The sequence below is a fragment of the Planococcus citri genome, chromosome 4 (genome assembly GCF_950023065.1).
Source record: "Planococcus citri chromosome 4, ihPlaCitr1.1, whole genome shotgun sequence".
Lineage (NCBI taxonomy): Eukaryota > Metazoa > Arthropoda > Insecta > Hemiptera > Pseudococcidae > Planococcus > Planococcus citri.
Genome location: NC_088680.1, coordinates 30,618,860 through 30,642,294, shown reverse-complemented (window position 1 = coordinate 30,642,294; position 23,435 = coordinate 30,618,860). Strand labels below are relative to the sequence as shown.

The 23,435-nt window shown below is 35.1% G+C and overlaps 2 protein-coding genes across 2 annotated transcripts in view; one reads left to right on the top strand and one right to left on the bottom strand.

Moving 5' to 3' along the window:
• The window catches only part of LOC135845811 (hemicentin-1-like), a 972,708-nt gene that overhangs the window by 571,876 nt on the left and 377,397 nt on the right, over nt 1–23,435 (bottom strand). The window lies entirely within an intron of this gene.
• On the top strand, nt 6,309–13,359 carry LOC135844379 (uncharacterized). The gene is made up of 2 exons (XM_065362544.1): nt 6,309–6,542; nt 9,671–13,359. Exon 2 carries the CDS (start codon nt 9,720–9,722, stop codon nt 11,616–11,618), a length of 1,899 nt encoding a protein of 632 aa, XP_065218616.1. The 5' UTR covers nt 6,309–6,542; nt 9,671–9,719; the 3' UTR covers nt 11,619–13,359.

The following is a 23,435-nucleotide window of genomic DNA, read 5'->3' as shown; positions in this document are numbered from 1 at the left end:
TTTTTTTAGCAAGTTTTTATAAAGAGAATTAAAAACACCAATACCCCCTAGATGAATTCGAGTAAGTACATATAGGACAGAACTTTTTACCAAAACTCGTTTTAATGCCAGTTTATTGCTTTGATTTTGCAAAAACTTGGCGTATCAGTCAAATTTAACAAAAGCGACGAATTTCGGATGATAATTAATCATAATTATGTGTATTTTAGTAAGTAACCGGTTATTTTTTTTACTTACATCCTCAGACAGAGTCGCAACAGATGAAGTGTTTGCTTGATCTACGAAATGCGAAACTAACAAAAAAGCACAATAAGCTAACTTGAGAGGGAATGAAACGAAGATAACAAAGAAAATCGTCAAAAATATAACGTCTCTCAACTGTTCAATACAGCATCTCTCAGTGATCGTTTGTGCTATTGCATTTGAAGAGTGATATTCCAAAACTCGCTTTGTCCATTTTCACAACTTTTCAGGAGAGAGGAAAAACAGTTTCCCTTTAAACGTGTAAATTGGCTTTTTAGGCGAGTTTAGCACTTTATTTCGGCGAATTTATGATGTACGAGTAGTAGTGTAGGTATACATTTCATCCACTAAATACTGCTGAAAAAAATTTCAATAAAAATGGACAAAGCGCGTTTTGGAACATTATTTTTTTTTAATTTTTAGTGAATTGGCTATTTAGGTGAGTTTAAGACCTCATTTTGGTAGGTTGATGATGTAGGAATGTGAGTTAATACTTCATCTACCAGGTACCACTGAAAACCCAACTTTGATAAAAATGGACAAAGCGAGTTTTGGAATATCACTCTTCATTTATTTACCTTACAAGGTAAAAATATCGACGAGGTTTTCAAGTTAATGTTAAGTTGGCAAATAATGAATTTTTAGCTGAAAATTGTGTCCTCTTTCCAAAGGTGCATTTAGTTTCTCAAAAAATTGACATTTGTTACACTGTCGTCCAATAAAAAACAACTACATATCAAAACAATGATAATGTGTGTTCCTAAAAATAAGACCACTGCAGACAATTAACGAGATATTTCAACAAGAAAAAGAGTTGGTGTGTATGGTATTTCATGAGACCAAGCTAGTGTAAGTATGTATGTATTTTCAACATTCGAATATGTGAATATATGTAGGTACCTATTACCAATACATACCTACCTACTTGAATTTTTCTCTTCAAAAATTAGAAGTAGCCTCATTATAGGAATTGATACTCGTATATGGCCTTTTGGCCAAAATTTTTCAATTAATCGAGAAGCTGAGCAAAATTTAAGACGCCCAAAGTGTTAAGCACCTTCGAAAAATTGGGTTAATAGCGTCAGGAATGTAGTAAATAACTTAATTCATTCAAAATCCATCTAATTGTACACCATTATTTTCAATTTGTTTTCATTTTCAACTCGAATTTGAACCTGACAAACATAGAATTTTGTCGATTGTGAGTGGGTATCAAAATAGCAGACAATTTAAAAATAGCCAGTTTTAGACCCATTTGAATCCAAATTGATCCACGTTTACAAAAATGTGTCATCCAATTTGATCATCAGAATAACATGGGTATTCATTCAATAGGATCAGAATACATCCAACAAAATCAATTTTTTGGATCCAACTGGATCCGAATTCTGATTGGATATAAAATTAAAACAGATTAAACTAATATCTACGATTTGATTAGACGAGCCTATGATAATATGAATCAAAAAAGACGCGATACGATATCCCATTTAACAATTGTAAATGAGAACTGGCAGGCCTCAAGAATGAAAGATTCGAGCAAACAATAAGCAAACAAAAGACACAAATTAGGAGTCATACGAGTAGGTACATTCAACTAGAAAAAAATAGCCACACGTCAGAACCTCCGATTTCGGAGTGAGCAATAAGCAGCATAGGTACTTGTAATTATATTTAAATCCATTTAAGCCAATTTTGAATTTTCTCTTTCTTCCTCGCCTCTAAGGTGAACACTGACTTTTTTTCACTGCACACGATGTCTGTACTCGTTTAAAATTTTATCCTTCTCAGTTCACAATACACAGTACATATATAGTCTTGGCCTGCGTGTTCGTCTTCGATACACACGGGTATATTATATACGTAGGTGGTTTTCTTATTCGCTGATATTTCTCGATGATTAGGCGCGCGTTTTCGAAACATTGAACTTAATAGCGTGAAAGCAGCGAAGGAAGGCTGAGGCAATGTACTATAAGGTACCTACCTATACCTATAGGTAAGCTATACGTATAGTATAGGTATACCGTGTCGTATACTATACTTACGTATTTAGGTGGATAGATTTTCAATAATGTTTTACAAACAACTTATAACAGCCGTATGATTGCTGATAAGGGGTTATTTATATGAAACGCGTTACGGTTATAAGGCGAGGCAACGTAACGCAACACAACGTAACGCCATACGACTGGTATAGGTAGGTAAGTATACGTATAGCAGTGAAAACGACAACGAGCAGCCCAGGCCCATATATAAATAATAGAAAGCGTTATTTATACCGGTTAAACGGGCGTTATAAATCGTATTATTTTATCGGCCTGTGGTAACGTCAAACGAATTGTATTCTTGCGAACAACTTACGTCTATTATTTCTCTTGGGTGAGATAAAATAACCTGAAACAACGCCACCGCCATCGTAACTTCTCCAGCACCATGCACCATATCGTCCAACATTCGATCCTGTGCGCTAGATGTATCTATCTAGTATATCCTGCACCTTTAACTATACCTGACTGGGTTAGATGTATGAAGAACAGAGTATAGGAAAGAAAGGTGATACTTTCCGTATGCATATTTTTTCCGCATACTCAGCATGAAATGAATTTGATGGGAAAGAAGAGAGGATTATTGATTTCAATATCTCAAACAATAGGTGATCGTCACAGACCATTCAAGATAACATGACGATCTCACAAGGGAACCGTCTCTAATTAGAAACGGAATCGCGAACTTTGGAAAAATAATGATCTATCTAGTTCCCATAAAAGTTTCAGTTTAAGTTTCAATTAAAGTTTCAGTCGCTTAGGTAAATTGATTATTTAATATTTTGGCGAAATTTTGAAAATTCAAAATCGATAATTTTCGGCGATTGATGCTCATTCTTCAAAAGTGTATCTGTTTGATAATAATAATGATCAATCTACAAACTGATATTGACTCCCTGAACCGGCATTCGCCACTTTCCGCCATTTTATAGAGCCTCCACCGCGATTTCCGATTTTTCCAAAAAATTTTGAATTCTTCAAGTACTGAAATTAATTTAGGAAGCAGAAAATTGAGTTATTGGCTCATTCTCGACCTGTCTTGAGAAATTTGTGCGAATTTGAGGGGTATTTTTTGACCAACGTTCAGAAGGGGAAAAAATCCAAAACATTCAAGAAACCACCTGAGTGAGGCATCCACTTGGAAATCAACTAAATGTGTGCAAGCTCGTTGAAGAGTTTGAGAATAAGCCATATAAGGGAAAGTTGTCTTCAAACTGTTTTTCTTTTTTTTTTTTTTTTATAAAATTGAAAGGGGGATTCGATAAAAAGTTGTGGAGGGACCTCCATCATAAGAAAGCAGGAGACATTTTGGATTCCTACCTTGAACCATCACGTCGTTTCTACCCGGTGGTTTCGAATTTTAAAGTTCACATTGAAAATCGATGTTTGGAAAAAAAATCGTGGTTTGATCATATGTATTACATCCACTACCACTCAGAAGTAAGAGAATAGTTTTTGATTTTTTTCACATTTCTGAGGATTTTGCATGACTTGCAAAAATAATACGATTTTGGGCCAAAAGTACATCATCAAAAGTTGTACATATTAGATGACCTACGCGTAAAATGATTAAAAACTTCAAAAACGACTTTTATCACCTCAAAATATAGGTATGTAGTAATGATCAATTAACACCAAAAAATTTTTCAAGAACACCTTTTTATAGTTTTTGCGCTGGTCGCGAAAAACTATATTGTTTTCACTTTTTGTCAGTTCTTCAAACACATGAAAATCGTGAATTTTAAACTTTTTGCCGAAAGCCAATAACCAATTAGCGTACAGTATTTGAAAATATAACCAATCAGAGAATAGCGTTTCTATAAAACCAATCAACGATTAGTATTCGTAGAAACCGATTGCGAGACTGAATTTATAAACTGAAATAAATTACATTATTTTATTTATTTTTCATATTTATTTTTTCTGTAGTTTAAATGAAATAACACAATGAAAGTTGAAACACAGAATTGTTGTCAAAGTTATTTCTTATTTCTTTTATTAAATTTTAGCAATTTGTAAAGGTCCCTTTTTTCATATGCCAATTGCCAAACTGGCCAAACGACGTTGAATTAATTACGATTTCTCATGAAAAAAAACGCAATCGCAAAAACTATCTTCGATCAGCGGACCCGCTGATCCCTTGTTTTTCATTTTTAATGTAAATTATAAAATTTGAATCCGTGGTAGGAGGTGATAGTTCATGTTAGGAATCCAAAATCTTTTTTTCAATATTTTGAGGTCCCCTACAACTTCCCATCAATTTCCCTCTTCAATTAAAAAAAAAAAAAAAAAAGTCAAAAACGATTTACCCTAAAAAACCAAAACTAGATTTTTAGCTGCCCAAATGAATTTCCACATCTTCTGGAGAAATTAAAAAATTATGGAAAAATCAAAACTTACGCTCGCTGTAGATTCCAAAACGGCTCCAAATAGTAAAAATTAGATGGGGGAGGGGGGGATTTTACTGAACTGCAAGCTACGGTATTAATTGACATTATTTGAGGTATAACAAAAAGAAGTTTTGTTGAGATACTGTTCGCTGATTGGCTATAAGTTGAAAATTGAACTGGATGAAAAAGTGAAAACTATAAAAACCCTATTTTCTCCATCTACGTAGTTTACACTTGTTCGAATCCTTTTTACAACGCACAAGGTTTTTTTTGGACCACATGTGGCCTGTATTATGAACAGTTTAGCGATGTTTTTTTAGTGTTTATTGAAAGATTGTGATTTTTTTATTACTTACCTCTAATGTAGAACTACCGATTAAGATTAACTTTGAGTAAGTAATCCATTTCTCCTGATCAATTTTCGAAATTTTGGAGAGTGGAAGTTTTATAAACCGCAACGTCATCCCTAGCTTCCAACCAGGTATAAAAAGTGGTGATATAATTTTTTTAGGAGTTGGTAGGACGTTCTTTTCTTGATTGCAGACGTTTTTTAAATTTTTTCTGCCCATTTTTCTGGATTAATTTTCAAAATTTTTTGCAATGCGTTTTTTCGTAGTCTACTTAATTTTTTAATGCAAATTTTTTTCCCAAGGGACTTTTTCGCGACTTCTTGATACATTGTTGTTTACAAACGTCCAACACTTTCTAAATACCGTCAAGCAAATAAAAATAACCTTGATAAACCATACGTAAGATATGGTATCGGCGACCATTACCTCATTGGTAAAAAAAAAACACATTACTAATTCGATAAAAAACAAGCTACCTATACTAAAAAAAAATCAAAACCTTTTCCTTGGATCAGATGTCATTCAAAAAATAGTCAACAAAAAAGACCGCCTATTGTTTGATTCGGAGATTTAAAAAAATGGTTTTGAAAATGTACAAAACGTAAGGCCTTTTCAAACGGCTAGACCCATGGATTGTTTGATGAGTAGGTACATACCTAATGCGTCATTGTAGATTTTTTACGATCAGGGAAAAGAAACAGTACATTCTTTCACAAATTGGTTTACTTCCTCCATGAAAATAAAACGACCTTCCAGCATAATGAAAAAATTAAATAAGACATACCCTTTTCGGTAATCATTAAATTTCAATTGTCTGCATTATTCCTCACACAGCATTTGTATTTTTTTCAATTTTCTTTGTTAACGATCCCTGAATAAATTTTACTCCTACGATGACACGATATGCGGCAAATGCTAATTAGTTTTAGACCCTTGAAGGATTATGCTTACCTCTTGACCAGCACCATCAATCAATCGAGTCGGATTATTTTTATAAGATTGTTGAAAGACTATGGAATTGATTTGCATTGAATTACATCATCTTCTTATGGTGTACACTTATTTTGTATTCAATTATATTCTTGAAACCAAAATTGTTAGAGAATTTTATTTTAAATAGGGAATTATTAAACATACGCACATGCCTACTCTCGTTTGTCTTGCTCGTCTGTCTTGTGTCTTTCTTGTCTCTCTCTCTCTGCTCTCTAGAAGGTCACTGTCATCGTCTATGTATACTCGTAAAATAAAAATAACTCATATGGTGTTACATCTTACGTACTCTCGGGTGTCCTGTGTTTTTTCTCTCTCTATCTCGCTTCTTTCTCTGTCTCTCACCCTCTCTATTCGTTGACTGGTTGCTAGATGCGCGGCACGATCCCCTATGCATGCTGCTAGGCATCGAACTCGAACGTGCATCTTTTAGAGCATTGGCTTTTTATTTCACATACGTAAATACTTCGTGAACGTTGCGCGTTTGTGCTTTGATTCTCATCTCCGGAGATTTGTTTATATTGGTGAGTGTATCACTGAGTACAGCTTTTATTCTGCTCTAGTATTTCATGTGCTTTTGATATCTATATTTAGGTATATTTATAATGTTCTTATGCTTTATGCTAAACACATTCTTGTTGGTCGGTATCTAGTTTAGTTGAGGTACTAGGTGGCAACCTACTAGGCATGGTAGACGTTACCGTACCCATGCTACAATGTAGAACCACCGGAGAGAGAGCACTCAGCCGGAATGCGCTGAGATGTGCTCATATTCAACTTTTAGACCAACACTTACAAGACAACCTATAGGTAGATGCGGACTAGGTTCAGTACACTAGTAAGTAGGTACCAGTTAAATACTGTACCTACCTGAGAATGGAATGCTTTTCTTAGTACAGTCATTTTAGCAAAAATTTTAGTCGAACCTTGGAAAAATTGGGGGAAAGCTGAATTTCACATTATTTGTTCAGATTGGTCTCTAAAACAACCCATCAAAAGTTGCACCCCCCAACTTGCCGGCTACCTTCGCAAGAGGTCATTAACCTTCGCCAATACAGGTTTTTCGGCTGCATCGCCGAAATGAAGGGTCCGAGAGGAAAATGTTCAAACAAAAATTGTTCTACGCTAAATTTCCTATCAGCATGAGCAGTTCAGCTTTTCCCAAAATAGCGATTTCGCCCTTACTAAGGAGGGGGTGAAGTTGTCAATTTTATGAAAATTGTTTTAAAAAATGAAAATCGACAATTTGAAACGTGAACTCGATTCACGATAGACTCGAAAATATTGTGACCAAAGTTGCACTCCGCAACTTGTCTTTCACCCCCGCAAGAGGTTGCGGGGTTGTACGGTTCCGCAATCGTAGATATGCCCGAGCGTAACGTGGGCATTCGTAAATATCGACGCGAGCGCGAAATAAAGATAGCCGAGGCGAGGCTGAGCTTAATGATGTATTTGTTGGCGTGTGCAGGTAGCCGTATACAAAGAAGAACTAAAGCTACGATGTGTCGTCTGTATAAGCGAGCAGGAGAATGAGCAACGAGCGTGAGGACGACGACAAGAAGCGGGGAAAGGCGAGGCGCGTAAAGGCAGGAGAAAGGACGACGAGAATAACGGGAACTGGTTGCAGAGAGAGCGAGCAGCGGCGTACGCAGCGGCAGCAGCGCGAGTATGCCATGACGTTTCGTCTTAGTTGAGAACCAGCTCGAAGGAAAGAAGTGCAAGTGCGTCAACGGCGGCGACGCGAGCATTTGCGAAGGAACGAGGACGAAGATGACGACGAGAGAAAAAGGAATGCGAGCAGGAGCGTGAGCGACAGCAGCGGCGCGAGGATACGAGGACGACGACGACGAGGTGAGAGATATGCGATGACCATGGCTATGGTCACCGCAAGGTCATTAACCTTTGTCAATCTACTTCTTCCGGTTATATCGCCGAAATGAAGGGTCGGAGGGAAAAAAAGTGATTGAACTAAAATTATTCACGTCAAATTTCCTATAAGTATGACCAGTTCAGTTGCAATATATTTTTCGATTTTTTTTTGTGAATTTTAGGAAATCACATTTAGGTTAAAACTGTGAAAAAAAATCAAAATTTTACCAAATTGAGCTATGAAGCTGAAATTTGGGATATACGCTATTTTCGATCTACCAAATCGATTGGAAACTATTTCAAACCGTTCTGAGCAGTTCTGGAATCTCCAGCACATTCTTGAAACTTGAAAATCCCACAAAATTTCATCAAATGAAGTTGGGAAGCAAAAATTTACGCTGTAATCCAATTTATACACGCTATCAAGTCGACTTCTGGTGGGATTGAGTCATTTTGTGGCCATCGGCGACTCTTTGAAAATTCTTGGAGCCTCCAGTAGATTTTTGAAACTTGAAATTTCTACAAAATCTCATCAAAAGCTGTTGGAAAGCTAAAATTCATTCTATAAACTAATTTTATAATACGCCAAGAAGTCGACTGCAAGTAGATTTCAAGTTGTTTTGTAGACTTCAGCGAGTTTTTGGAAATCACTGGAGCCTCCAGTAAATTTTGAAACTTGTAATTTCTACAAAATTTCATCAAAATGGAGTTGGAAAGCCAAAAGTTAATTCGGATAGATATTGTGACATTTTTTGAAAAACAGAAATTTCTAAAAATCTGCTGGAGGCTCCAAAACGGATTGAAACTGCCTGCGATCCACCTCAGGAATAATGTCAAAAATAGGGTGTCTCTGTTTGATAAAATTTTATGGAATTTTTGAGCATTGAAAAATCTGCTGGAGGCTCCGGTAATTTCCAAAAAGTCGCTGGAGGCCTCAAAACGGATTGAAACTGCTTGCGATCCACCTCAGAATAATGTCAAAAATGGGGTGTCTCTGTTAAGTAAAATTTCATGGAAATTTTGAACATTGAAAAATCTGCTGGAGGCTCCGGTAATTTCCAAAAAGTCGCTGGAGACTTCAAAACGACTTGAAATCTACCGGTAGTCGACTTCATAGCGTATTAAAATTAGTTTACAGAGTAAATTTTGGCTTTCCAACTGCTTTTTATGAAATTTCAAGTATCTAAAATCTGTTGGAGGCTTTAGGAATTTTTGAAAAGTCGCTGGAGGATCCAAAATAACTTGAACCAACCTGAAATCGACTTAATAGCGTTTTGAAATTGGAGTACAGAGTAAATTTTGGATTTCCAACTCTGCTTGGAAAATTTTTATGGAAATTTCGAGCATTGAAATATCTGCTGGAGGCTCCAGTAATTTCTAAAAAGTCGCTGGAGACTCCAAAACGACTTAAAATCTACTTGCAGGCATCTCCCTAGCGTATCAGAATGAATTTTAGCTTTTCAACAGCTTTTGATGAAATATTGTGGAAATTTCAAATTTCAAAAATCTGCTGGAGGTTCCAGAACTGCTCAAAATGGTTTGAAACAGTTTCTAATCGAATTAGCAAGTCTAAAATAGGATATACTACAAATTTCATCCTACTAGGTCAATTTGATGAAATTTTGATTTTTTTCTCATTTTTGGCCTAAATTTTGATTTTCAAAAATTTACCAAAAATATGAAAATGCACTTTTACACTTGAAATTTTGGCTCATGACGAATTTTTGCATGCTCTTTCGATCCAGCTTTAGTCTTTTTATAAAAATTTCTTTTTTTGTTTTAGAGACCAATGTGAACAAATAATATGAAATTCAGCTTTACGTTCGAATAATATGGATATAAAGCACATCATATGCGATAAGTGCTTCAGACCTATTCTCGAGCCAGGACCTTACGCTCCGAACGAATCCCACGATAACCCATACATCACATACTGCAATCATGTGTACCATTTTGGATGCGTGAACCGACTTTACTCCGATAGCCACGAAGTGAACGAGCAAAAAGTACGTGTCGTCTCCTGCGTACATCCAGGATGCAACACGAAATTTTCCGGGTATCAATTTTCACGAATTGAGATTACGACTCGCATCGAACCAGTCGCGCCGGCTTTTGTTGCTCGAATATCGGAATTAGAAAACCAATTAGGACTCACGCAGGTTATGAACACGAGAATGCAGAATCATGCAGCAGCAATGACGGAAGAGCTGATGGCTCTTCAGACTCGTAACCAAGAATTGCAGAAAATACTAACGAACACGGAGATTCGTTGCAACCAGTTGTTAATGGATCAACGTATTAGCAGTTTCTTTCATGGTGGTTGTAATCAGCAGCAGTTTATCACTCCTCAACCTATTTTTGGTCTGCCACCCCCGAATTCCACTTCAGCAACTTTCGAGATCGCAAATCCTTGGTATCGTGCTCCTACAGTTCAACCTTTCTCGACATTATCTCATAATTCAGAATCAGCTATGCAACCTGAACTACAACCAATCACGATGGATTCAACAGACGACTCGTTCGACCTATCCAGTAATTCGACTTCTGATAGGAATGTTGCTAAAGTGTCTTCAGTTTTAAAAATTCCCAAAGTTTCTAAGAAAAATCACAGCGAATCCTCGAAAATCCAAAAGGCACTTCGACGCAAACGTGCACGAAAACAAAAACAACGTCAAAAAGATGTCGTCATGGCTCCCGTCGTCATACCCAAACCGAGCCCTCCGCAGCCAAAAAGGATGCGAAATAGTTCGGCAGAACTAGCTTCAAACCATCGTCGCTATAATCGAAGATTTGGAACCGATTCCGAAGAAATTAGACCGTTTTACCCGATCAATTCGTATCCGTTTTATTTCACCGCTGCTGCACACGAACTACACGAAGAAGAATACCGCGTCGTTCTATTTGCACACGATATTCTTCTTGTGGGCGATGGACACGCAGTTGGTATGGCAGAGCGTTTGGTACGTGGAAAACCATATGAAAACACTCTTGATACGGAAATGTACAGGAGAGATATGTCTATTTCGGATTTATTAAATCTCTTAAACAGATATAAAAAATTACCGAAACGTATCATGTTATCGATAGGTAATTTTGACGTGGTTTGCAAAACTTCCCACGCAGATTTTTTCAATCAAATGATGAAATTATTGAATTTTCTAAAATCGCATAATATCACTGATTTGTTCCTCCTTCCTTTGATAAAACACCCTGGCCAGGATGAACGAACGTTCGCCGAAATTGAGCAAGTATTCGATTACGACTGGGGTATATTAGCGGGGGTAAGATGTATGAGACTGAATTCAATTTTCAAGGAATTGCATGAATCTCATCCAAAAGTAGACGAGTATGGTCCATTTTATGAACGGAATCAATACGAAGACGTAATTCTGAGTATTAGAGAATTATACGTCCCTCTTCCAGTGAGATTACAACGAAAAATAAACCGAACTCAATCATCTCTCGATCAAGACGTCGAGATTATCGAACAGACGAATAACCAGCTCGACTCAGAGTCGTTGGTCAAAATTGAACAAGAGGAGCCGTTGGTCAAAACTGAACAAGAGGAGCCGTTGGTCAAAACTGAACAAGAGGAGCCGTTGGTCAAAACTGAACAAGAGTTGTTGGTCGAAACTGAACAAGAGCCGTTGGTCAAAATTGAAAAAGAGCCGTTGATCAAAATTGAAAAAGAGTTGTTGGTCAAAATTGAAAATCAAACTGATGAGCTTTAAGCTCAACTGGTTGATAAGATGGAAGTCAGACACGTGACGACTCCGAGATTTTTTCAGAGAATTAGTCAGATGTGGTTTGGACAAATTTTGGGAGGGGGAGTTGAAAACAAAAATGTTGAATCACACTATAGGCAACTTTTTTTGGACTTTTTTTTGCGTTTGGGTTGAAAATGGGCTTAATCGATAATTTAGACCCTAAAACAAAGAACAGAGTGAGTTTCAGTGGCGTAAATACGGGGGAGGGGGGTATTCTATCGCAAGGTTCACTGGCACCTTTTTTCGTGGTTTGTTTAGACGTTTAGTCGAAATCAAAATTTTCTCAATTTTTGTCACCAAATTGTTCCCAATTTTTTTCACCAAATTGTTCCCAATTTTTTCACCAAATTGTTCCCAATTTTTTCTACCAAATTGTTCCCAATTTTTTTCATCAAATTCTTCCCAATTTTTTCACCAAATTCTTCCCAATTTTTTTCACCAAATTCTTCCAAATTTTTTTCATCAAATTGTTCCCAATGTTTTTCATCAAATTGTTCCCAATTTTTTACTCCAGATCCTCCCTCCAGGGTTTTCTCAGCTAATTGAGAAAACGTGGTTTTGAACAAATTTTTGAAGGGGATTTGGAAGTTTAATAATTCAAAATAGTCAAAAACGATGCCTTCATACGGTTATAAAAAATTAAAATAGTTTTATTGCAAGGCTAATTGGCACCTTTTTTCGATTTTTTTTTTTTAGGCATTTAGTCTTTGAAAATAGAATTTAAAAAGAACACAGAACATTAGGATTTTTGCAACAGCACATAATACTCACAAAAATTTGAAAATTTCTTGTGATCCCTCCCCCCCTCCATCCACCAACCGAAGAACCATAATCTGCTCAATAGAAAAATAATTGAAATTGCCAAGTCATGTCATTCAGAGAATACAAACTTTTTAAATCGATTTCATTAAAAATCAATGTCAGTTAAAGTAAGTACTTAAATATCCTCCAACTCCCAACCAGTCTTCGAATAATTCTTTGCCCACATGGAGACAAACCGCACCCAATACTTGATTTTTCTGAAACGTGCCTATTCTGGAAATTGAAAAGGCATTGATAAAAATAAATGAATCCCTCCGGTTAACCTAGATTTTTGAAAGCTGGATTTGTTGACCTTTAAGGTAAATTTATACGTAAATTTTTGAGAAGTCAAAAAATGTCATTTTGAAAAATTGCTTCTTTCTCAAGTTGAATGAGCTAGGAGTGGTAAACTGCGAAATGGACAGAAAATTCAACTAAAATTGTAAATATTAACAGCTATATAACAAGAATAAAAAGTATTTTTAAGACATAATAAACTTAAGTATTTTCAAAAACTATTCCTTTCGACTCTCATCCGTGTAAACAAAAATTTGTTATTCAAGATTGATAGTTCAAATTACATAAGTATTAAATTTTATTCTTTCGTAATTAATATTTACCTCTAAATTGTTTCCATTGAAGTCAAATATCGAGAGTTGAATCTTGGTTCTTTTTCAGGGGTCATAATAAAAAAATTCTCCGTTGTTTTACTAAAATAATACATGTAATTCATTATTTTATACAACTACCCAATGATTGTTTGTTATATTTGAATTGTTCATCTTTTAGTGTTAAGTTAAGCTAGACTATCTATAATACGACCAAAGGTGTTCTTATTTTAAGTTTCATAATTATATCTGTTTTGTAATTTCATCACAAAATACAAATTATGTACTTCGTTAGTACTTAATCATTGTGTTTTCGTCATTTCGTGATATTTAGGTTAAAATTCTACATCCTATTTCTCACAATTTTTACTGAAAAATGCAATTAGAAAAACAAGCAAAAATCTTCGAAAATAATCAACTCTGGGATTTCAAAAATTCGCCAAAAATCGAAAAATTAATTTGGGTCGCTGAAATTTTGGTTATAAGGGTTACAGACCATGCTCTCTTCAGAATGAAAAGAAAAATCTGACAAAATAACAGAACGTCATTTTTGATATCTATTCTAAATAAATTAGAAGTCTCTATTTCAAAAATCGGTCAATTTTTTTCAAAGTTTCTCGAAAGTCAAATTTGATATCTAAATTAGAAGTCTATTTCAAAAATCGGTCAATTTTTTTCAAAGTTTCAAGTCCCTCGTACTTAATGTCAAGAATTCATTGGAATTTTTTTCAAGTTTCTAAAAATTTCACCAAATATTTAAAAAATTGCCTAGGTAGTTTAAATATTGGAAATAGATCATATTTTTTTAAAATTTTATAAAAGTCTAACTCGATGTTGAGAATTATTTGTAATTGTTTCAATAGTTCTCAGAAGCGATACAAAATATTCTAAAATCAGGTAAGTAGGTAACCTAGGTATATACTCTGAAAAAGTACATATAGGTAGGTACTTATTGAAGATTTATTAATTTTTTCCAATTTATCAGAAGTCCAATAGCAGATACTTACTAATGAAAATTTAAGGAATTAGATATTGATCTTTTTTCAAAGTTTTTAAAAATCATTCCAAGTCAGGAATTTATTAGAATTAAAAAATAATTTTTTTTCAAATTTTGAAATTTTGAAAAATTTTGAAGAGTAGGTAATTTTTATGTAAAAGTTCTTAAGAGTCAGACAAATTTTGCCCTGCTTATCAATCAAAAATTCATACCTAAGAATTCTTTTAAAAAAATTTTCAACTACCTTACCTTTTTTCTCGATTTTTAGTAAGCTAATGTGGGTACACCCTCAACATCACAAACAGGTCGATAAAATGCCACAATTCGATTTTTACCAGTCCAAATGAATACTCACTCTTTGTTTGACTTGTGGAGGGGGGGTGGTAAATATAAGTTTCTGGACTATTTTCCATCACTTTTACTGAATAAATGCAACAAAAAATAAGCAGGAATCTCCGAAAGTGGTCAATTCTGGATTTTCAAAGATTCGTTAAAACTCGAAAAATCAATTCTGGGAGCTGAAATGTTGATCGTGGAAGTTTCAGACCACGGTTTTTTCAAAAATAGCGGTCACGTTCAAATTGGAGGCAGACACCTCGAGAGCTTTCCAGCTCTCCACAGTTCTTTCAGAAATTCAATCCCACGCAGAAAAAAAAACCAACATCGACTCAAAACAGGTACAGTAATAATGAAATTGCCAGATGAAAAGTCCTATAAATTATGATCAAAACGAAAATTGTAAACTTGATTTTAAAATAGCGAAGAAAAGTGCATTAGGTTTTTAAAACTGGTCATTCAATTCAGTATTTCAACAAGATAATCTTATTAGCAATAACCATTCACCACTCAGATGTTCTTCGATTGAAAAAAAGAAAGAATTTATTCCTTATGGAAAAAATTCCTTTTCTCTCATTTTTTGTCGTTCTTTTTCTTCAAATCAATGTCAGTATGAAACGAACAAGACTCATGTCTTTGATTATGAACAAGGAAGACAGCGGATATTGGACAATATTACGAGCAAAGTTTCTCCTTTCGATCAAATCTTTATAAAATTGGAATAGGTTCGCCGGCCCTGTCCGGGGGCGCCCATTCGTCGGCTCGTGTATCGTTGTCTGAACTTCTCGCACGATGCTATTCTCTGTTACTCGTAGCAGCAGGGTAAAACTTTGCAACTCTCGAACCGCTGCCTCCCTGCTCACCTCTGCTTCATCTTCTTTACGTACTATATGGTACACGTAACATGAGGATATGAAAATCAGACCGATATACTGTATTAAAATTGATTCTCATTTACGCCGATTGTGTGCATGATATTATTGTCGATTGACGGTATACTATACACAACACAGTCAGATGATATGATATGTTCGTTTGTCGGAATGTTTTTTTTCATCTCAACTTGTATACTCTCGTGTGGTATACTCGTATCTATCGGGCGCCCTGACTCGACTCTCCCTGCTCTACTCTGCTTTCATAATATGCATATAGATTTCCTGTTCCTGCTACGAAACTTCCTGCAATACACGATGCAAATTGTCGTATATTATTCGTGCATTCTGATGTTTCATCCACCTACATAGCTATGTATATGCTGTAATATGCTGCATATACGAGTAGCTACCTGGGAATTTACGCCATGAATGTTACGTTCGTTGGTTGTTGGCGCAACTATGCGAGCTTTTCAATACACTAGTCGAGGTAAAAGAGCATCACAAAGAGAGAGGCGATTGGCTGGTGAAGGTGGTGGTGGCGACGACGACTACTAAGAGAAGAATACCATGTGCTGAAATTAACTGTTTTCCATTTGTACATGTGGAAATTGTAATTTAACGCTTTGATAATTTTTATTCTGGCGGAAAAAGCAAAACATGGCGCAGTTGTAAGTTCACCCTGTGCATATTAGAGTTCATTAGCGTATATGGGAATCATTTTGAGCCATGAATTCGTATTAAACAACGTATTAAGCTAGCTAACCTCTACTCTCCATCCAGTCCACACCTCCATATCTAGCATATTGCTTCTCTTTGTCGTTCAGCGAACGAGTCGAAGAGAGGAGGGTCCAGTATGTGAGGAAAGGGGGCTCGGGGAGCACAGATATTCGTATAAAGGTGAAGTGGTGAACGGGGTGGCGAAATGGAGAAATGCTAAAATATGTTTTCTTCTTTAATTGCTTTTGGGATCCGAGCTACGTAACGCTATAGTTGCCGGTGCGATGTACCGTTGTTGTATTTTCTTTGTTAAATTACCAAGTGCTCGCCCAACACATCGAATCGAGCGGCAAAAATGAACTTTTAGTTAATAAATGTGCATACGTCATAATGAAGGATACGGAGAAAAATAATCCTACCGTGATATGAGAAATTACGTACCTACAAAGAAATTCATTTTGGTACTAACATGAAAGGTACCTATTACATAATAACAACCAACAGAAAAAATTTTAAACCAGAGAAAGCTAAAGCAAAAGAGCTGATAAGAATAGTACATATATCAGTAGGCAAAATTACGAGTACAAAAGCTGAAGAGAATTTTCGATTTTTTGGCAAATTTTTGAGAATCAAATTAGGGCCAAAAATCAAAATTTTACCAAATCGATAGGTATGGAAATTTGAAATTTGGCGTGTGTCTCATTATTGAGCCCTCGAATCGATTGGAAACATATAGAAATGTGTTGAGCAATTCTGAAGCTTCCAGAAAATATTCAAAAACTGAAACTTCCTTAAAATTTTCACGCAATAAAATTGAAAAGCTAAAAAATTATTTTTTAGCCCAACTTCAAGATGCTGAGTACATTAGAGGCGATTTCAAACTAGCATCAATCACGGTTATACGCAGTAAAAAGTTGATTTCCACGATGTTTATGGTACTTAAAAGAAAATCTATACCTCCCAAAATATGACAAGAAACTCCAGAACGACTTGAAACCGCTTCCAGTTAACTCAGAATGTTAAAGTTGGGTATCTAGATAACTTTCTAGAGCGTTTCGTCTTCATTTGATACAATTTTGTGGGAATTTCAATTTTCAAAAATCAGCTGGAGGTTCAGAAACTGCTTAAAATGATTTGAACCAGATTTTAGTCAATTGGGGCGATCAAAAATGTGATACCAACCAGAAATTCACAAAAAATGTACTCTAGTATTTAAAATTTGGGTTCGTGATGAATTTTGGCATAAGCATTTTCCTTATCATCAACATCATTTTAAACAAAATATCAAATCTATACCTACTTTGCAGCCGACTTATTTCTCTTTCTAATTACTCATGAGGTTTTTGTACGAGATTATTTTGGAAGAAGTTAGACAACTATACAGAATGAAATCAAAAAACAAGCCATCTGCTATTCACTGATTGCAAAATTGTTTTTGCATTTGCTTTCGCCATTTTGATTGATAGTTGCATTGGTTACTAAGTTTGCTTTTAAATATCAACTAGAAGCTGATTTTTCATTTCTTGATCTTTTTTATAATTTATAAAGTAGGATGTACCCAGACTCGCTACTTTTATCAAAATGAAGTCAAATAAATTTCTCGTAAATTACTCGTAGAACATTCAACTAAATAAAATCATTCGTATACCTGTGTAAAAAAAATATTAAAAATTAAATTCCAAATCAGTCACAAATTTGGTTTTGATGAACAGTAATTGCTGATCACCGTTGTCTCAAAATACTGTTTGTTGATTGGCTATAAACTGAAAATTTCATAAATGCAGGAATTTTGAAGTTCAAAAAATCTGCTGGAGGCTACAAAACTGTTTCCAATTGATTAGGCGAATTGATCATAGGGTATATCCCAAATTTTAGCTTTCTAGGTTAACTTGATGAAATTTTGATTTTTTTGTATTCCAATAAGTACAAATATTCGAAACCAAAATTTGATTTTCGAAAATTTACGTAAAATCTAAAAAATGCAATTTAGCACACGAAATATTGGCTGGTAATGTTTTTGTTTGGTCTTCAGATTTTGCATAAATCTGGTACAATTTTTTCTTTTGCAAAATATAAATTTCAATTTTCCTGTCTTAATATTGAAAATTCTTTCAATTCTCCTTCCCCCCCTTATTAACAATTTTTCACTGTTTTTCGATTACCGGGTTGTGCACAGAATAAAAAACGCCCATGCAATGATTTAAACCCCTAGAACACACGCGATTCCTATCTCATTTATTTCTGATTGCAAGGAAGCTACTCAGCTTTTCCATAAAAATATCGATGGATTCTGATAATACTTACATATTTCTCAGAGACCTTTATTTTGAGCTGAAAGCCACTCAGAAAAATTTTTGGCCCGCGAGGAGCCCCTGAAAGAAATAAATGAGCCCACGAAGAGTATTTTCGAAAACATCGTTTGTCGCTCCAATCACTGCAAAACCAATCTTTGGAAAAATGGACCGGTCACAAATGAAAGTATTTAAAATACTATATTGATTTATGCTAATACCGTGAAAATCCAAGACCACTTTTAGGGTTTCACTGAGCGGTTGAGAATTTTTTCTTTGCAAATATTTCGTATTAAGCATGCCAAAACATTGAATCTAGAAACTCGAAGAATATATTGGAACGCTGTATAGTGCCAATTTTCTTATCATTTTTACCAATTAAGTACAAAAATAAGAATAAGTGAAGGGCTCAGTTCCAAGTCGGCCTAAGTCCATTTTTTCCATTTCAAGAAAAACGCAAATAGTAACTGTTTTTCTTGCCCTTCCGCTTCAATAATAAATGATGTGATTATATGGTTGTGAAGCTTGATCTTTCTGCTTTAAAGTACCGTATTGGTATTTTTTTAATTTTGCGTATTCTCAGCTCCAGAGCACGTCAAAGTCAGAAAAAGTGGACTTAGGCCACTTTGGAATTATCTGACGTTAAAAATCTCGAAAATGAGCTGGAAAAAATGCGTTTTTTTTCAAAAAAAAATTCACAAATCATTAATTTAATACATTTCTGAAAAAATTTCATTCAAAGCACCTTCAAATTTCGTCTATACTGAAGAAAAAAAATGAAAAAAAAATCGGTTTTTTTTTCGAGCCGGCAAAACAGCACTCCTGAGCGAAAAAAGTAACGCCAGGTGTTGGGACAAGGTGGTAAAGGTGTTAACCGACCTGTACCACCAGATGGCGCTGCTAACTCAAAAATGATAACAATGGACTTAGGCCGACTTGGAACTGAGCCCTTCAAGTATATAGCCAAAAACTTATGACATATTTTTTTCAATTTTTTAAATTGGCAAAAATTATTAAAAAATCAACACTAGAGCGTTCAAAAATATTTACTCAGTTTCAGGAATGATATCTTTCAGTATTTTGACAAATGTATTCAATGCGAAATATTTGCCAAGAAAAAATTTTCAAAACACGAATTTATCCAAAATTAAGTGGCTGCAAATTTTCAACTACTCAGAAAACCCCCTTAAAGCGTTCTTGGATTTTGACTACAATCGCATAGATCGACGCAGGATCTCAAAAACTTCATTTGGAATCGGACTATTTTTCCCAAAACAGGTTGTGTAGGGAACTGGAGCGAAAAACCCACTTTTTTTCTAAAACGCCTCCTCTTTAAGGGCTTAAATCTCTTTTCTGGGGAAACATCCAGAGCTAAAATTCTTCGTGGGTAACTTTCAACTCAAAATGAAACTCTTTGCTGAATTTGGTCAAAATTCACCGACTTTTTTTCACAATTTGCCCCAATGGGTAGGTAAGTATACAGTATGTTTTAGCTTTTCAAACTTCATTTTTGGTCAAATTTTATGAAAATTTCAACTGACAAAAATGTACTGGAGGCTGTAGAATAACCAAGATATTACGAGCAAAGTGACAGAAACGCGAATATCTTCAAAATTCTATTATGTGCTATTAGTCATTTTTATTTCCTAATAGGTAGGTACAAATTTTGTTTTTTATTCATTTTTGGCTCTTTAATTTTCAAAAGTAGGTAAATCAAAAAATGCACTTCAATACATAATATTTTGGCTGATGGTCTATTTTTATATATGCTTTTTGAATTTAACTTTGTCTGGTTCGAAAATTAGTCTGCCATTTTGGATACCTTCCTTGTATGTATGTAGTAAGTGATAGAAAAATTGAAAAACCAGACTTTTTTCTCCAATAAGTCAACTTCACTATAGCCAATGTTTAGGCCATGGGGTATACAAAATAAATACCACCAAAACTTTGGGACAGTTATTCATCAAACTAATGATTTCATTTGCACCATTAAAACAAAACTGTTAAAACATTGAAACTTTCGACACATTCTAGCGTGAACTTGGGTAGTCTCAAACGATAGGATGGGCTATAAAAAATCAAAATTGAAAAAAATTCTCCTGTGAAACGGAAATTTCAAACTTCTTGCTTCAATTGAAGATTTTTCCATCATCCCCCCCTATATATTTTGAATTTGCCCAGAACATAAAAAACGCTTGAAACCGTGGGTCATCTGGTATATTTTCAAAATCTCATATATTTCTGATTGCAAGAAAGCTACATACTTAGTGTTTTCAAATGAAAGCATGAGATACTTCTAAATAGGTACATACACATACATCTACATAGAGAAAAAAGGAGTCATAAAAATTCCGCATCATCACCACAACGAAAATCTGATAGACAAAAATATACGCTAGATTCGCTCGTCGAGCCCAGATTTACACGTGCCACAGCTCTCCGGATGAAGTAGCACAGTACCTAGCAAGAAACAGCATCGACAGCATCAGCACAGTCAGTATACTACATATCAGAGCACCAACCCAGCTGAAGCATACAAGGCGAAGAAAACTGAAAAAGAGACGCTCGCTGGAAGTATAAGGAGAAGAAAAATAGCACAGAGAAGGAAGAAAAAAACATGCATCGGGATTGAAATTCGCGGCAGCGGCATAGGAAAGCGGCAACGAACGGTAACAATGGCGAAACGGGATGGTGACGACGATGCAGGAGACCAACGAAAAATGTTTTATTTATGTCGATAAATTCACGGAACGCGGTTTTGTTCGGCGCTCTAAAAAAATGGCTGGTCGAAAGTTTCTTCGTGCCATTGTCTATTGATATAGACGCCGACCAAGCTTTACCAGCTTTGAGCAAAAAAAAAAAAAAAATAGAAAGAAAAAACGCCAGATTTTGAGAGGAGGTAGATAATATATAGAAGAGGAGGGGGACCAGAATACATTGTGATTTTTTCCTACGATTGTAATATTTATGTATTCGATATGTTATATCGTTGTCGTCGAGCGAATTTCTTGCTGCACGTTTCTTGTTCTCTGAGGGATGCAAAGGGAAGGAAAAATTTTAAAAATATACATATATACCTAAAAGCGTACTTTTTCAGACACCTTATCGTATAGCACTGGTGTGAAAATCGCATGTGTGTATGTTTTCTGCAACAGAGAGATGTTATTATACGTGCAGAAAGAGAGAACGGATGAAGAGCAAAGTACGAGTACTACGAGAGAGCATCACTATCATGCATTGGCATCGGCTACACAAGGAAGACTAGGACAAAGGTATACGTACAGGAACGAGGAAGTGAGCGAGAAAGAGTGATTTGTTGTAATAGCTTCATTAACGAATTGCCTTTTCCACTCTGCGTTTAATAGTTTTCATTTAAGTGAAACATTCCGCTGCTGTTTTAAAATTGTCAAGTCGACTCGGGCGTCGCAATGCGATTATTTTAACTGCTTATTTCATATGTATGTATCTACCTATACGAGCATGCTACGTATACGAGCATCGAGCATTTCCCTGTCATCCCTTTTCACACCTCTTGCCCTTTTGGTATCACCTAACGCCACGTGTTTCACACAGGTTCACCCTCTCAAGCTGAGACCGATCTGAAACAACAAAATTAGGTAAAGAAATTATCGTGTCAAGGTATGAATATAGGAGTGGATTGCGGAAAAAAATGCCACATGGATTTTGAGTAAATTCAGCGGAGGTTTTCATTTCGAGTTGAAAGTCATTTAGAAAATTGTTCAGCCTCGGAGGTGTCACTGAAGAGGCAAAGAGAGGTAATTTTTGAGAAATCCGTGTTTTTTTTCACTCTCGCCCCTATTCAACCTCTTTTGATAAAGTTTCAAAAAATATGTAGTATTGAGGATTCTGGAACAATTACAATCTCCGCAATTTTTGTAACAAAATGAAACTTTCAGGAAATTTTGACCAAAGAAAAACAGTTTTCCTGCAATTTTTATAAAGTGCCTGTCAACGATTCAACAATTCATGCAGAGCAGAAAATGTAGATACTCAAGAGGTGATTTTCCCAGCTTCGAATTCAAAACCGTCGAATTTAAATAACCCGTACGAGATTTGTTGCTGCTGGAACATTCGTGAAGTGGATGGTGAGTATAAATGAAAGTTTCGCATTTACGTGTGCAACTTGAGATCGGAGGTGCGGATATTTAAAATTGTTTTTTTTTTCAGATTACGTGAAACTTTTGAAAACAAATCCATCTGCCAAGTTGGAAAAGCTTTGCAATTTTGGGAAACAAAAAGTAAGATTTGTATTCTTGAATATAACGATTTTGGAAAAACAAACAAGACTTTCAGGAAATCTTGAAATAGACATTTATCCACAACTTTTACAAAAAGTAAGATTTTCTAAATTTTGGCAAAAAAAAAAAGGTGCTTTTTGGTTTAAAAAAGCAGAGTTTTACGCGACAAAAAGCAAAACTTTTTGAAAATTTTGAGCCAAAAAAAACGTTTTTTCTGCAATTTTGGCAAAAAAAAGCAAGTCAGATTCTTTGGCAATTTTGTTTAAACAGGAAATAATTTACAATTTTGGACAAAATAAACAAAATTATTTGGTAATTTTGTTTTGACAGTGGTTTCGTCGAACTAAGCCCCGGTTCACCTTATCGTCCAATAATTGAATCTCATTTTAAGAAGTTTTTCATGTCTGAAGACTGATTAGTAATGTGTTTTGTACATTAAAATACGATAAGGCATCATTTTTATTTATTATTATTCGAATTAAACGTTTTTCACGTGATAGATATTTCATTAAGTATTAAAATTTTATATTAAGGGTGTACTTTAGCTTCCAATTTCTCGAGAAAATAGGTAATGCGTAACTTTTATTGAAAAATGTTTGGCTGCCAAATCGAGAGTGTAAAATTATACTTTTCAATTTTATCAGTAAACAAATTACCGATTTGTTCGCGAACGAAAAATGAATAATTTTTGAGAATTTATTTTGAACGAATTATTAAAAATTGTGCGTGCGCATTTCTGCATTAATTGTTGCACTCACACTCGCACACGTTGTTATTAAATACGTTGGAAGCGTTGCCAAATCGAATTTTTCGTTTTATTTCGAATAATTTTCCAAAATAATTCCGACTTCCGATTGTCACGAATAACAGAATTTCCCCGGCCAAGCGCGTCACTAC

Coding starts and splice junctions, on each gene's coding strand:
- LOC135844379 (XM_065362544.1), top strand. CDS start 9,720: ATGGATATAAAGCACATCATATGCGATAAGTGCTTCAGACCTATTCTC.